The sequence below is a fragment of the Macrobrachium rosenbergii genome, chromosome 50 (assembly GCF_040412425.1).
Source record: "Macrobrachium rosenbergii isolate ZJJX-2024 chromosome 50, ASM4041242v1, whole genome shotgun sequence".
NCBI classification, from domain to species: domain Eukaryota; kingdom Metazoa; phylum Arthropoda; class Malacostraca; order Decapoda; family Palaemonidae; genus Macrobrachium; species Macrobrachium rosenbergii.
Window position 1 is genome coordinate 21527501 of NC_089790.1, and position 17500 is coordinate 21545000.

General features: G+C 37.9%; 1 protein-coding gene across 4 annotated transcripts in view; it reads left to right on the forward strand.

Moving 5' to 3' along the window:
- The window catches only part of LOC136832742 (unextended protein-like), a 231350-nt gene that overhangs the window by 51236 nt on the left and 162614 nt on the right, over positions 1–17500 (forward strand). For all 4 annotated transcript variants that reach the window (XR_010851300.1, XR_010851299.1, XM_067094262.1 and 1 more), the window contains exon 2: positions 4474–5503. Coding sequence is in view for 2 of the 4 variants with exons in the window: in XM_067094262.1 (XP_066950363.1) it covers positions 4474–5503 (1030 nt within the window). In the remaining 2 variants the exon portion in view is untranslated. The remainder of the gene's footprint in view (positions 1–4473; positions 5504–17500) is intronic.

A 17500-nucleotide genomic window follows, 5' to 3' on the forward strand; every position in this document is an offset into this window, starting at 1 on the left:
TCTCTCTCTCTCTCTCTCTCTCTCTCTCTCTCTCTCTCTCTCTCTCTCTCTCTCCTGTTCACTGAGTTATCATTTTATTTTACGTTTTGCTTCAAGCGTCTATCTCTACAACTCACTTCGTTCATTTAAAATCATCCTCTCTCTCTCTCTCTCTCTCTCTCTCTCTCTCTCTCTCTCTCTCTCTCTCTCTCTCTCTCTCTCTCTCTCTCTCTTTGTATTTGTTGTTGTTTTAGTTAGTCATCGAAGAAACAGTGTTCTGACATTTACATTCTGAACTCTGCAGGTCTTTGTGTATTTTCATTCACACATGATTATTGTCTTTATTTACGTACCCAATCTCAACCACCCTCGCTCATGCGCGCTCACACGTATCCTCGCAAACACACATATACTATATACTTACGTGACAGAGCAGTGGAGTTTCATTTCCTGGGACTCTGAAGTCGACCAAGGTGTGACTGAATCAAGTTAATATCGTCAGCTGATGTGGAGTATATGGTAAGGGAATAGAGACCTCTTATTTTGGGGCTTTCTGGGAACCGGAAATCTCTGTCCTGCTGGTTCCACTTCTATGAGTAAGTGTGCTTGTGGAGAATGCACATATATATATATATATATATATATATATATATATATATATATATATATATATATATATATATGCATGCATGCGCGCATTCTCCACAAGCACATTTTTCTCATATATATTATATGTGTGTTTGTGTATTTAAACCAAGAGAAACTTGGAGTGTCAAGATACTGAAATATGGAGTTCAAACAATGATTCCAAGTGAACCCAGTCATTCTAAGAACGATTCCAAAAGAACGCAAGATTGCAAAAGAAATCTTAAACCTCAAGGAACTTTACTTTAAAAGCCTCACGAAACTTCTCAATAATTTAAAAAGCCACAAGGAACTTCGTGATTTTAAAAACTGCAAGGAACTTCTTGATTTTAAAAACTGCAAGGAACTTGTTGATTTTAAAAACCTCAAGGAACTTCATGATTTTAAAAGTGAAGTAATTTGAGAAGGGAAGCGGATTTCAAGTTTTAGTTAAAAGCCTGAAGTTTATGTAAGTCACGCCCGGATAGTCATGGAATCGTGAAGCGTGACTGGAAGTTGAATGAACTTCTTCCAGAATGTCTTCCAGAACTTCTGATATCGATGGCTCACTTATGGCAACATCAAGAAGCAAGTTATAATGAATGGGTTCATTTTTTGCTCTTTATGGTGCTTGCGTGCTAATGCCACTCTTTTTTTTTTTTTAATCTGAATTACTAGTGATGGAGAGAGCTGTCCCGATTGTTTCTTGACCTTGTTGTTATTTTTTATGGGTTATTGATGTGGCGTTTACTTTATTTATTAATGGTAGAAGTGCTTTTTTGAGATTGTGGATGGGATTTAACTGTATATCAAGGAATTGGATATATACATATATATGTTTGTATTTACATATATATATATATATATATATATATATATATATATATATATATATATATATATATGTGTGTGTGTGTGTGTGTGTGTGTGTGTGTGTTTGTGTGTGTGTGTGTGTATGTGTACTTATATATGATGGAAGTGATCAACACATGAGCATGTGTTTCACAGAAATAAATTTATGTGATCCAGAAATTAAATAAATATAGCATTAGCTTTCAGTTATATATACGTACATACATACATGTATCATATGTATGTAATGTATATATTAAATATGTATGATACATGTATGTATATACGTATATATAACAGAAAGCCATGGGTATATTTTTTTAATTATTTTGTGATCATGATAAACTACTATAAACAAAACGTCCTGGACGCTAATTTTAAGCTACGTTTGTGCTCTAACTATTTTTTGTATTTCTAAACAAAAATAGTTGGAGACACACGTAGGTTGAATATAGAAAGTTTAGTCAATAATTTTGTGGTATTTGATCATGCGCACAAAACGATTTTAAAGAGTAACACCATGTCTCTCTGTTATGTATACACAAACACACACATATATATATGTGTGTGTGTGTGTGTGCGTGTGTGTAATTGTAATAGCCACAATGCCCTCTCAACTTCTAGAATTCTACGCGCTTTTTTGGATACGCTTGTCACTACAAAGCGTTACGATCTTGCACTAAGATCTTGAGGCTTTGTAGTGACAAGCCTATCCAAAAAAGCGCGAAGAATTCGAGAAGTTAATATATACAGTATATGTGTGTGTGTGTGTGTGTGTGTGTGTAGAATATACTGGTCCCTTTTACCACATACATATACTCTATTAGTCCTGTGTAATTAATTGTAATAGCCATAATGTCCTCTTCTCGAATTCGCGCTTTTTTGGTTACGCTTGTCACTACAAAGCGTTAAGATCTATATTCATACATACATACATACATACATACATACATACATACATACATACATACATATATAATCCAATCAACAGCTTAACATTTTTCTAAAAACTCCCATAAAAAAAGAAGAAATTTTTAGCCAGCCACAATATGTCACCCAATACACCCTTGGCCTCGTCACCGTGGAAATGAAAAGCGCCACGAAGCCAATATTTTATTTGTGATCCAAAGGTATCTAGATTGAACCGGTTTGGTTCGGTTTAGAACGCCTGCATGGAAGTAGTCCATCCGGATTTCATTTCTCCCCGGGAGATTATTAGTGCCTTTATGGTCTATGGACCTTGGATTACAGGATTGACCTGGTATTTATTGAGCGATGGTTACCCTGTGGTCGGTCTGGGTGGGTTATCTTGTTGATAAGAGGATATCTGATTTTCTATTGTTAATAATTTATTTATCGTTGTAGATGAAAAAAGTGTAACCGATGTATTACAGATTAAGACTTATCTGGAATTGCTACTGTTATATCATTGTCGACCAGTTTTTATTTGCTGTTGTTTTTATTTTTTATTATCAGTTATTTTCATATTTGTATTTATTTGCATTTGCAAATTTGTCAGTTCTGATTTTCTTTTAATTCTTATTTTGTATAATAGTAAATCATGCCGTAATTTCTCGTTTTGAAAATTCTAGATATCTGCCATCTAATACCGCTCTAAGTTCATGTTATTTGTTTAGCCTATGAAAGCTAATTCCTGAATATTCCTCCTATATAACAAAAGGCTATATTCACCCCAGTTTATGTGATGATAAAAATCTCGAAAGTTGTCGGAAGTCCCCGAATTTTCAAGGCCATATCTATGAAAAAAAAAAATAATAGAACATTTGCGTTCAGCTTATCTCTTCGATAGGAAGCGGCCAGTTATAGTTTTCCTCAATCTTCGCATGGAACTTTGTAAACGCAGGATACAATATGTCTTTTACTTTGATAGATGTGTTTGTGTGTGTGTGTGTGTTTATGTAAACGCTGGATTCAATATCTGTTATTTTGATAGGTGTATGTGTGTGTTTGTGTGTGTAATATTGTATTTTTAATTTGTCCTATTTATTATTTTGAAGTATTTTCTTCCAAAGGACAAGAGTAACTTCATTGATAATTTCCTATATTTTCATTAATTCATCAAGCTGTTACACATTATATTTTAAAATAGAAAGTAAAATCAATTGAAGGTTTCTTAACAAACCTCGAAAAATTCTGAGATCACCTTTTATTAGTTAAGTTGGAGAATTAATCAGATATTTTTTCCCCCTGACAGCCAAAATGTTGTTAATGGTAATATTTCATAGTAGTAACACTAGATTGTTGACCATTTGTCTTTGTTTAATTTTACAGATGTCTTCTGGACTGTTTTTGTCGCAGACATTGACTTAACGTACTCTCTCTCTCTCTCTCTCTCTCTCTCTCTCTCTCTCTCTCTCTCTCTCTCTCTCTCTCTCGCTGCTATTAATGAGTGGTACTTATTGGTTAATATTTAAGATTGCCTTAGTAAAAGAACATGTTGGGAACTAAGAAAATAAGAATGGGAATGGGAACTATGAAAGTAAGAATGGGAATGCTAACTAAGAAAGTAAGAATGGGAATGGTAACTAAGAAAATAAGACTGTGAATGGGAACTAAGAAAGTAAGAACGGGAATGGTAACTAAGAAAATAAGACTGGGAATGGGAACTAAGGAAGTAAGACTGTGAATGGGAACTATGAAAGTAAGACTAGGAATGGGAACTAAGAAAGTAAGACTGGGAATGGGAACTAAGAAAGTAAGAATGGGAACGGGAACTAAGAAAGTAAGAATGGGAATAGCCATTATGAGGTCCATGTCAAATTTGAATTTTAATATAGTTCTGATCTTGTTCAGTTTTATCATAATGAGCGGTAACCAGTTTTGTCATTATAACTATGATGGTTTTGACTTCATTATTATTATTATTATTATTATTATTATTATTATTATTATTATTATTATTATTATTATTATTATTATTATTATTATAGGTGATGACATTATTATGACGATGATGGTGGTGACATTATTAACCAGTTTTCTTGTACCTCGTTGCAGCCAGCGAAGTGCCGAGCGCCCTCCCCCCCCTCTCGTCGAGACCGAATCAGCCTTGGCCACTTCCCTGCCCGCCCAGGCCAACGGGACCAACCGCTCTCCGAACTCCTCCTCGAGACCACAGACCAGTAACGGCCCCAAGGACCAATCCGGGAAGGACGGAAATCCCGCCGAAGGCGACAGTGACAGTGTGTCCGATAAACCCACAAACGGTGACGGTGACGAAAGTCTGCCGGTGCCTGGTGAAAACGCCACCGGTTTCGATGGTGCTGGTGTTGTTGTTGCAGTCGATGGTGATAAAGTTCCTAGTGCGTCGGGGGACGACGCAGCTGCGAAATTGATGACAGTGAGGCCTGATGATGACGGTGAAGGTGAAGGTGGTGGTGGTGGTGGTGGTGTGTGGGAGAGCATCACCATCAGGTCCCAGGATTCGGTCACCGCTACCACTACCGCGTTGTCGGGGGGAGCCGCCTCCACGAATCTCGTCGACTTGATGCTGGGCGACATGCCACCACCCCTCGGAGGGCACTCCACCAGCGTGAGAACCACCACCGCCTTCGGTGAGGACGCGACCAAAGACGTGACGGCGAAACCGAGAACCAGTAAGTTGGAGGAGGGAATAGGAAGTCTGGGAGAGGTCAACCTCGCCGATTCCGTCATGGACATGATGAAGGAAAGCCTCCTGGAGGAGGAGGGCGAGCCCAAGGAGAAGCTGGCCGTGTCGTCCTCCAACTCCTTGGGAAGCATTCCCGACGGCCTCTTCAGCAACGCCGAGGGCGCCTCTCTTTCCTCGCAACCCGTGACCGACTCCTCCTCAGCAGTTCCTCGTAAGATCAGGATCACGGGGCTGAGGATCGAGGAGCACGCCAAGGGCATCCTCTACGAGGATCACTCGGCCTCCATCATGATGGACACGGATGCCGTTGTCCGATTCTTCGGCGAGGGCTTCACAGAGGCCACGGAGTTCCTCTTCACCACCTTCGAAAAGGAATACGGCAAACCCTGTTCTGTGGGTAACACCAAGTCCTTTAAGGTAAGCATTTCTCTCTCTCTCTCTCTCTCTCTCTCTCTCTCTCTCTCTCTCTCTCTCTCTCTCTTCTCGTCTTTTTAAATGTATTATTATACTTATTTTGAACAACGTGGAAGTGTTTAAGGGAGTCGGTGAATTTGGCAACGTCGTTTTAGCTTTCTGTAAAAGAAAACTATTGTGCCGGATATGTCCTTCCGTCCGCACTTTTTCTGTCCACCCTCAGATCTTAAAAACTACCGAGGCTGGAGGGCTGCAGATTGGTATGTTGATTATCCAGCCTCCAATCATCAAACATACCAAATTGCAGCCTTCTAGCCTTAGTAGTTATTTTATTTTATTTAAGGTTAAAGTTAGCCATAATCGTGCTTCTGACAGCGATACAGGACACCACCGGGCCGTGGTTAAAGTTTCAAGGGCCATGGATCATACAGCATTATACCGAGACCACCGAAAGATAGATCTATTTCCGGTGGCTTTGATTATGCGCTGTACAAAAAACTCGATTGCGCCGAAGAAACTTCGGCCCATTTTTTACTTGTTTATTCTTTTTTCTAAATTGTTGATAAATAACTCTGAGCTTCCACCTCCCGTAAGGGGTAGTGCTGTCAGTGTACCTCACACGGTGCAGTGTAGGCATTACATAAGGTTCTTTGCAGCGTCCCTTCGTCCCCTAGCTGCAACCTTTTCTTTCCACCGTCTCCTAACAAATTGTTTCCTAGAGCAACCGTGAGGTTTTTCTCCTGTTACACCTTTAAAACCACCTTTTCTCTCGATGTCCCTTTGAGCGTTGACTGACCTCATAGGTCCCAGCGCTTGGCCTTGGGCCAAAATTTTCCACTCACTCCAGACTCAATTCTGGTTCTTCATTATTTTAGAAGCGTGTTTGTCCCTTCATTCGAGAATCGACACTGTTTTTTGTCTTTATCTTTCTTGTTCCTGCCCCTCCGACCTCTGAACTCAAAAAAATGATTGAATAAACGACTCCACCGAGCATTACTGCTCGTGGTTTGTGCGCCGCATGGTTGCTGCAGACAAGGTCCTTTAAGTATACTTGAAGTACTTTGTCTGCAGGGTTGCCTTAGCGTGATTGAATGGTTGTTACCGTCTCACTTCCAAACCAGAGATCAATACATTGAGGCTTTGATGATCATGAGTTTTAAAATGCTACAGTTCCGCTTGATTATTGAGTAGTGGTCATTTTAAACAAGATCAACCGTTTCCAGATTCGGTTTACTTAAATATATTGGCTTCCAATATTATTTATTATCCTGTTTGCTTCGATGTTACAGGAATTTCATCCTTGAATATAGCAGATGACGTGTCAGGTTATAATAACTAGATGAAGATCGATGCAATAGTATTGGCTTCAGGAATAATGTAAAACTTGAGATATGTTATAGGTCTCTCTCTCTCTCTCTCTCTCTCTCTCTCTCTCTCTCTCTCTCTCTCTCTCTCTCTCTCTCTCTCTCTCTCTCTAGAACAGGTAACTTATCAAGCATTATCAGTGGAGAGATTTTAATAAAGTCTAGTGCTCCCAAAAAGCTTGATCATTGTAAATGCCGATGTGTCCGCATATATTTTCTAATATAGTCTTTATGTATGTATGATGAGGTGTATGTATCCTTTTTAGGTTTTTTGTCAAAGAAAGCTTTGTCTGTCCGTCTGCACTTTATTTTGTCTGCACTCTTTTCTGTCTGCCCTCAGACCTTAAAATCTACTGGGGCTAGAGGGTATGTTGATCATCCACCCTCCGGTCATCAAACATACCAAATTGCAGCTCTCTAGCTTCAGTAGTTGTTATTTTCTGTAAGGTTAAAGTTAGCGATAACTGTGCGTATGGCAACGATATAGGATAGGCCACCACCGGCCCGTGGTTAAAGTTTCGTGGGCCTTGGCTCATACAGCATTATACCGAGACCACCGAAAGATAGATCTATTTTCGGTGGCCTTGATTATTCTCTGTATTCGGCACATTTTTTACTTGTTATTATCTGTTGAGGAGGCGGTGGGGGTGTTGGGCCAGGTAGACGCCTTAGAACGGGAACCCGTTGATTATCGTGGGAGTTGGCAAGGTTGATGGATTCTTGGTAACCAAAGAAAAGTAATCAAAGAAAGAGGTATTCCTTTTGTAATCAATCAGGACTTCTTTTTGGAGCACTGTATGATTTAGCATGGCTGTGAAGTGTTCAATACCTGCATACATGATTTAATAGTACCTGCATATTTGATTTAATGTTACGTTCATTTTTGAGCTCTTCGCCTTTCTCTCAGTTATATTTTATTTTGTAACGAAGAGAGAATAAAAAAAAAAAGTTGTCCTTTTTAGGCTGGAAAAGCTTGATTTCTTCATATTGCTCTTCTGCAATATAAAATTTGGGCGAAAGGCCAAGCACTGGGCCCTAGGAGGTCATTCAGCGCTGAAAGGGAAATTGAGAGTAAAAGATTTGAAAGGTGTAACAGGAGGAAAACCTCGCAGTTGCACAGTGAAACCATTGTTATTAGAGGGTGGACAGAGAGTATGAACGGAGATACAGTAAAATAAGGGAGAAGGAGAATATGAACGGAAGGGGTTACAGCTAGGTGCCGAAGAGACGCTGCAGAGAACCTAAAGTGATGCGTACAGTGCCCTAGGTGAGGTGCACTGACGGCAATACCCACTTTAAGGGACTCTGGTGGAGTATGGTAGATCATATCCTTAATTCTTCCAAGAACCGGGTCAGATGGTTTTAATACCAACTAGCAAGAGTGAGAATTAATGTAGAATATATAATGCCAAAACTGCACGCAAGTGACCTTAGCTACGCTTTTGTAATTAAAGTGTTGCCATCAGCAAATTAGGACTTCATGGAAAGGAGTTTTTTCTTCCTTTTAATTAATTTGTATCCTCGACCTTAATTGAGTTGAGGGCTGGTGGGCAAAGAAAGGTTTATTACTCTAAAAGTCTCCGTAGGGGGATAGTGCCGCCAGTGCACTTCACGTCCTGCACGGTAAGCATTACTTGAGGTTCTTTGCGGCGTCCCTTCCTTAGGCCCCTAGCTGCAACCCCTTTCATTCCTTTTACTGTATCTACGTTCGTATTCTCTTTCTCCCATCTTAATTTTCACCCTCTCCTCACAATTAACTCATAGTGCAACTGTACGGTTTTCCTCCTGTTGCACCTTTCAAACCTTTTTACTGCCCATTTCCGTTTCAGCGTTGAATGTCCTCATAGGTCCCAGTGCTTGGCCTTTGGCCTAAATTCTGTGATCTGTTATATTATTCACTCTCTCTCTAAGGATGGCTTTTCATGACAGTGGGAAGGGGGGATATACATCCATGCAGCTTGCAGCCCCCCCCCCTCCTTTCTCTCTCTCTCTCTCTCTCTCTCTCTCTCTCTCTCTCTCTATCTCAGGGGCGTCATTTAGGGGGGGCTGGGGTTGGCAACTGCCCCCCAAGACTCAAGTTGGCCCCCCCCCAAGCCTCAACTTGCCCTCCTCACCCCACCAAGCCCCAAGAAGTAACAGCAGCTGGTTTTCCATTATTCCCACCGAAATTCAAATGTGTCATCACATTAGGTTATATGTCTATCTATCTATCTATTTTGTGTGCTTCAAAAAACACATAAAATAGCTCAGAATCAAAAAACCCCAGGTGATCAGGCTCGCTTCGCTCTCCAAACCCCTTCGCCCCCATCAAAAATCTGAAATGACGCTCCCTCTCTCTCTCTCTCTCTCTCTCTCTCTCTCTCTCTCTCTCTCTCTCTCTCTCTCTCTCTCCAAGGGTGGCTTGTCATGACAATGGGAAGTGGAGAGGGGATATTCATCCAGTGCTGCTTGCAGCCCCTTCCTCTCTCTCTCTCTCTCTCTCTCTCTCTCTCTCTCTCTCTCTCTCTTCACACACACAAGGATCGCGGAACGAGCCGTTATGCAGGAAGTAGAAGGGTAGGAAGGTGAACACTACACACCTCTTCCTCCCTTTCCCTCGTCTCTGCCAATGTAAAAAGAAAAAAAGACTTGCATGCTTACTTGCTTTGTCAAGGCAGTTGTGTGACTGTGCTTGTAAAGCTTATTGTGGTCTATTAAGAGTCTGTTAAAGTTTTAGTTTAATTCATGCCTTTTCTTTTTTGTTTTGTTTTTGTGCTGTGTTGGCTTGTATCAGTTGAATATTTTTTCACTGATATCTTCATCTCAAAGTACTAATGGTATTATGCAAGAACCTTTAAGTAGAAATAATACGGTATATTACGCCACACACACACACACACACACACACACACATATATATATATATATATATATATATATATATATATATATATATATATATATATATATATATATATGTATATTATATATATTAGATATAAATATATATAGTATATATATACATATGTATTAGTATATATATATATATATATATATATATATATATATATATATATATATATATATATATATATATATATATATATATTCTTATGAACTGTCTGTTGCACTGCGCTTTCACTTCCGTAGGAACAAGTTCCTCGATAATTAACTATGTTGAGCTTCACTTATCGGCTATCTTCCAAATCTTCACAAGCTTTCCTTTTATATATTTTGGTTAAGTGAAATTTATGCTTCGCATGATGTAAAATATGGCAGAGGTTACCCCACGCAGAAGCGGACAGCAAATTCGTAAGATTATTCACAGTTACTCCAGAGTAATAGAAACAAAATTCTCGCCCTCAGACTATTGTTCCTTTGTGAAATGGCACAGCTTTTGAATAAAATTTGTGGTTCTGCCAACTACGCTAAAAGCAATAACAAGAGGAAGTATCGGAGACAAATTTTACCAAATGATTATCCTGGTGCTGCCTCAAGGTCCCTAGTATTGGCAAAAAGGCCCCTTAACTTCTTTTTTGGCTTGCAAAGCCTGTTTGCCTCTATGATCTTTGTCTTATTGAGTACTTTCCTTACAATTCTGGAATTCATGCCTTTCATAATTTTTGGGGGATTGAAGCTACTGCAATTTATTGAGGCACTTTTGATTATTCATTTTGTGCTTTGTTCACATCTCCCCATATATTTCAGCTATGGGCATCTCAAAAAAAAAAAAAAAAAAAAAAAAACTATGGAACACTAAAACAGTTATATCCCAAACTGCAGTCAAGTACTATTAAGATGTCATATACTAAAATGATAAATAGATCCTCCTCTCGATTCTTTTAACGCACAATGTGCACACAGCTTCAGTCAGCATGCAACACACACGTATATATATATATATATATATATATATATATATATATATATATATATATATATATATATATATATATATATATATATATATATATAGCGGAAATTCCGAAGTGCCGGGTGGAATACAGGTATTGGAAGGAAGGGCGTTAAATATCAAAGAGCGCAAGAATGCGTGCAAGATGACAGTGAACGGCGTCGTGTGCAAGCTTGCGAAGAGCCTAAAACTTCATGGGAAGTTTCCTGTGCATATTTTATGCATATCGGATTGCAGGATACACATACATGCAAATAATTGAGCAATTGATCCCGGCGCGGGCCGATTGCGTCTGACTGTCTGCAGGCGGGAGGGTAGGCAGGTGAAGAGTAGTGGTAATGGTATAGGGGCTTCCAGGGGCTTTCAGGGACTTCCATGGCAACCCAGAGACTTCCATGGCCTCCCAGGGCCTTCCAGTTTCCGTCGCTTTCTTCCAGAGTCAATGTCACGTGGGTTTGAATTTCCTCTTTGCCGCTTAATGTTTTTCTCATTGTGTTGTGGCATAATTTGCATTGATTGTAGTCCTGCTTTTTATCAGATGTCTTGCAATTTTGCAGTGTTATGCGTGATTGTCGACTTGACAAACCATTATGCCAAATTTGATTATATAAATATATTTGGCAGGATTATATATATATATATATATATATATATATATATATATATATATATATATATATATATATATATATATATATATATATATATATATATATAAGCGAATCCTGTAGGATTCGCTTATACACTGAAGTCACGTGCATCTACTGTGATTTTTAAGCATATGTATATATAGGCCTGTATAGTTATATATATATATATATATATATATATATATATATATATATATATATATATATATATATATATATATATATATATCTGCAATTTTAAATACTGCATTCTTTACTCTGACAAATGGATTTCTGTTGCTATTGGAGAGCGACTGAGCGAAATCATTCATACAGTCATAAATTCCAGCTATTGCTGCCGATACTAATACTTTTGGTATAGCTGGTGGAACCCGGGTTGCAAAAGTACTGCGGTAAAATATGCATTCCATTGCTGTATGTCATGCAGTGTATGATGGCTCAATTGTTTATGTATACTCATAAGTATGCAAAGATTGCTGAATTTACTGCTAACTCCTCCTCCAAAATTCATATAGAGATTCTCTCGCCTCCCTTAGAGGCGTCCTCAGGGGCTGGTGACTGTCCTCTTTAGTAGTTTTGGTAAGAATGTAAATAGTTTCAGACGAAATATGTAAAATGCTTGGATTTTAAGGAGTGTAATTAAGTCTGGTCAAAAAGGACAAGGTTAATTGTCATTTTACAATATGAAATAATCTAGATCAAGTGTTTTAAGAAAACGGGATTTTTTTTAATAACACTCTCTCTCTCTCTCTCTCTCTCTCTCTCTCTCTCTCTCTCTCTCTCTCTCTCTCTCTCTCTCAAAGTAGCCTAACCTCCTAGTAGGTGTCAACTGTTCAGTTATCATAAATTCTCTCCTTTCATTGCATTTTATCATTCAATTTTATTGTGCGCTTGAGAATATTCAACGAGAATTTTATTAATTGGGGGAAATTATGTTATTTTTGCCCTTAAAATCATTCTTGTTGAAACGCTCCACTGTTTTAGGCTTTTTGAAACGATGATACCACATTCTGTCCATTAAAATTGTTTATATATATATATATATATATATATATATATATATATATATATATATATATATATATATATATATATATATATATATATATATATGTGTACGTATATAATTTATACACATATTCTTGAAACGACAGAAGCTAGGTCTGTGAATAATTTTTGCAGCCACTGATAACAACATGTAGCGTTTCCGTTACAATTAGGCTACAATTAGAACGGATGGTTAAGCCAAGGAGAAACTCACGTTTAGCCCCAACTTACAAACTGGCAACTTTCTACTTGAATAATCTCTCTCTCTCTCTCTCTCTCTCTCTCTCTCTCTCTCTCTCTCTCTCTCTCTCTCTCTCTCTTATTTTTTTTAGGGTTGTCTGATGCTTTGCCCTTGGACAGCAATTGTCTCTCATCTTCTAGGAATTCATTAATTTAAAGATTAGCAAATGGCAGCGTATTGAGTTAGGCTAATCTGCCTGGAGAGAGAAGTCTACAATCTCTGGGTAGAACCGTACGGCGGGCTTCCTCAACAAATTTTAATTCATATACTTGGGCAGTATGTGTGTATGTATGTTGTATAGTAATTATGAACAGTTACCATTATATATATATATATATATATATATATATATATATATATATATATATATATATATATATATATATATATATATATATATATATATATATATATATATATATATTATATATATATATATGTATATATTCAGATATTTCTTATTTGAAACTCCTTTTTAAATTTACTTATTTATTTATTTATTTTTTTTAGCATCCTCTATAATTTTATTATTAAGTCAGTATTCTAGAGGCTGTGACGTCAGTTTTAGTAGCTATGAATCAGTCAAGAACGAAGGATTTGCTCTCGTTGTTCAACCGTTGGTCGATGGTAAACATCACTCCGCTTACTCCCTGGAGTACGAACGTGTTAAGAGAGAGAGAGAGAGAGAGAGAGAGAGAGAGAGAGAGAGAGAGAGATCGCATGAAATCGCTATGGGACTTGATGTTTTTCCTTGATCGCCATGTATCAAGACGCTCTCCAGTGTTGCCAAATCCCACACTCACCTCACCTCTTCTTCCCTGGCAATGCCGCTACATGTTGAAAGCCTTCATGTGAAGATTATGAAAGAGATTGTGCAACTGATGCCCACCCAACGTCCCCCACAATGCAAATGTGGCCATTTAAAGTGGCTAGTTTGCAACCGACAAGTTTAAAAAGCAGTGTTGCCTGTGGTGGATCAGAGTATTACAATACATTCGAGGCAGTTGTGTGGAATCTTGTTTTATGCAATTGTGGAATTTGAGCGGTATTTTTGTCGTAGACAAGTTGATAGTGACTCTTAAATTCAAAATGATCGGTGTCCGTACGGGCTGTCTGCTGTAGAGTTGTTCTGGCTGTGTGTGTGTGTGTGTGTGTGTGTGTGGTATTTCGTTGGCATTTTACGTCCAACCAGTCATGAATTTATATTTATTTTTTTTTTTTTTGCCCCCAAATTAGCTTTTGATTTTGTGTGCAATCTGAATGAAATTGCAAGGTTTTGTGCGAAAATTTGAATGACAATGTAAAATTTTTTTGTGAAAATCTGAGTGAAGGTGTAAGATTTTGTGTAAAAATTTTGAGTGACGATGTAAGGTTTTTGCAAAAATCTGAATGAAGATGTGAGATTTTGTGTGAAAATTTGAGTGGCGATGTAAAAAAATTTTTAAAAATCTGAATGAAGATGTGAGATTTTGTGTGAAAATTTGTTGACAATGTAAAATTTTTATAAAAACCTAAATGAAGATTTGAGATTTTGCGTGAAAAATTTAATAAAAATCAAGATTTTCGTATATTTTTGAATGATAGTTAAGATTTTTGCACAAAGTTAAATGAAAATGTAAGATTAATGCAACAGTTTGAGTGAAAATTAAGAATTTTGTAGGAATTTTGATGGAAGTGTAAGATTTCTGTAAAGATAGGAATGAAGTTGTAAGACTTTTGTAAAAATTTGAAGGAAAATTAAGATTTTTACAAAAAATTGAATGATGTAAGTTCCGGGGTAAAATTTTGAATGTGTAAGATTTTTTTATGAATATTTGAATGAAAATTGAGATTTTTGTAGGATTTTGGTAAGATATTTTTAATGTTAATGTAAGATTTTGTGTGACAGTTTGAATACACATAAAGATTTTTGTACAGATTTTAATGAAAATGTAAGATTTTTTAAAAATTCGAATAAAAATGTATGGTCTTTGTATATATTTGAGTGAAAATGTAAGATTTTTGTAAAAAAAAAAACGATGAAAATTAAGATTTTTGTAAAAAAAAAAAAACGGATGAAAATGTCACGTAACAGTGAATGAAAATGTAAGATTTTTGTAAATATTGGCGTAAGATTTTTCGTATAGATTTGAATGAATATGTCAGATTTTTTGCAAAAAATGGGTGTAAGATTTTTCGTAAAGATTTGAGTGAAGATGTCAGATTTTTGTTAAAAATTGGTGTAAGCTTTTTCGTAAAGATTTTAATGAAGATGTCAGATTTTTGGAAAAAATTGGTGTAAGATTTTTCGTAAAGATTCGAATGAAGAAGTCAGATTTTTTGGTAAAAGAATTGAATGAAAATGTAAGATCTCCCGGCGTCTTCGTTGCTATGTTGCGAGATAACCAAATATTGCAATCGCTTCCATCGGTTGTGCAAGTGCTTTTTTGTGACCGGTAGTCGTGGTCTCGTTTTTGTAAAGGACAGGTTCACATTTGTTGCATGAATTTCCCACTTGTATGATTATGTATTGATGAGCATGTGCGGGTACGCGCGCGCGCACACACACGGAGAATGAGTGAGTGAGTGCATGCATCCGCTGCCTTATCAAGCCCAGGTGATGTGGTACGTGCTTCTGTTCTCTCTTTAGCCTTCTTCTTTTTCTTCTTGTTCATGTTCTTATTTATTCTGTCTTTCTTTATTCTTCATCCTTTCCTTCTTTATTCTATCTTTATTCCTCTTCTTTTTCTTTTCTTCTATCTTTCTTTCTTTATTCTTCTTCTTCTTCTTCCTCTTCTTCTTCTTCTTTCTTTATTCCCTTTTCTTCTTCTTCTTCTTTCTTTATTCCTTCTTCTTCTTCTTCTTCTTCTTCTTCTTCTTCTTCTTCTTCTTGAACAGTGATTTGACCACCGCAAATTGTACCACTTTAAAATACTGTTCTCCGTTTCTCCCTCAAGCCGTTACTAGAACCAGCCGTTACTAGAAGCGCCATGTTGATACAGTTTATTATTATTATTTTATTATTTTTTATCTCTGAAAATATGAAATCTCGCGTAGGTCAGTGATCCTTTCGCTATTTGCCCGCATGGATTTCGCATTACTAATCATCCATATTACTGATCAGTAGCAATATTTGTGGCATTTATGAAAACGGGGATATTGATGATTTCTCGTTTCCCAGATATTTATTTTTACTCATTTCTCAGTATTTAACGTTTAAAGACAATTAACACGTCTAAGAAATTGGGTACTGTTTCAAGAACTAGGGCTAGTCTGCTTCGAACTGGTTGGGTGCGAGTGTTCTAGATGTGTTGCGTCTCTCTCTCTCTCTCTCTCTCTCTCTCTCTCTCTCTCTCTCCCCAAGGATGGCTTTTCATGACAAGGAAAGAGGGGAGGAGGAGGATATTCATCCACGCAGCTTGCAGCCCCTTCTCTCTCTCTCTCTCTCTCTCTCTCTCTCTCTCTCTCTCTCTCTCTCTCTCTCTCTCTCTCTCTCTCTCAGGGATGGCTTTTCATGACAAGGAAGGGGGGGAGGAGAATATTCATCCATGCTGCTTGCAGCCCTTTTCTCTCTCTCTCTCTCTCTCTCTCTCTCTCTCTCTCTCTCTCTCTCTCTCTCTCTCTCTCTCTCTCTCCAAGGATGGCTTTTCATGACAAGTACAGGGGATATTCATCCAATGCAAGTTGCAGCCCTTTCCTCTCTCTCTCTCTCTCTCTCTCTCTCTCTCTCTCTCTCTCTCTCTCTCTCTCTCTCTCTCCAAGGGTGGTTTTTCATGACAAGAAAATGGGTGGGGATATTCATCCAATGCAAGTTGCAGCCCTTTCCTCTCTCTCTCTCTCTCTCTCTCTCTCTCTCTCTCTCTCTCTCTCTCTCTCTCTCTCTCTGGGGACAAGGAAGGGGCGAGACAGCGTTACCCAGTGCACCTTTGATGACCTAAGCAGTGAATGAGCCAGGGAAGAAGAAGAAGAAGAAGAAGAAGAAGAAGAAGAAGAAGAAGAAGAAGAAGAGAGAGAGAGAGAGAGAGAGAGAGAGAGAGAGAGAGAGAGAGATAAATATAAACACTGGATTGCCTTAGGGAGGAAATTCTTATCATTCACCAGATCTCCTTTCTGTCTCTTTGTTTATTCCGAATTAAACTTCACTGATTTCATGTGTAATATGTACATAAATTTACATGTTTTTATTGTAATTTCAAAAGATTTATGAATGCATTTTAATAGGCGGTTGCAAACTCTAACAGACAATCTTTGTAATGTAAATTCAAAAAGGTTTACGAATACATTTTATATACTTAAAAATTCAATCTGACGATCTTTTTTTTAACGTAAATTCAAAAAATGTATGAATACATTTTAATAGACTGTTCAAAGCTCCAATTGAGAACCTGGTGCATTTATCGGAAGCAAGACTTAAATACGCAATAAATCATAATTCCCTCTCTCTTTTGATCCTGCCAGCAGTCATTCCATGCAATGACTTCTTTCAATGCTCATGCGCTGCCTGAATGCACATTTGCATTTCCTTCCTTCCCTCCTCCTCCTCCTCCTCCTCCTCCTCTTCCTTCCTCCTCCTCCTCCTCCTCCACCCCCTCTTCCTCCTCCTCATCCTCCCTCCCCCTCCTCCTCCTGTTTGCCCAAGGCCATCCCTTTCCTCTTTGCTTTATTCTTTGCTTTCTCCCTTCCCCTTTCATTCCATCCTCTCTCTCTCTCTCTCTCTCTCTCTCTCTCTCTCTCTCTCTCTCTCTCTCTCTCTCTCTCTCTCTCTCTCTGTTAGATGTTACCAAGCGCCAATATTCCAATCCAGCGAGTCTGGTCATACCCTTTTTT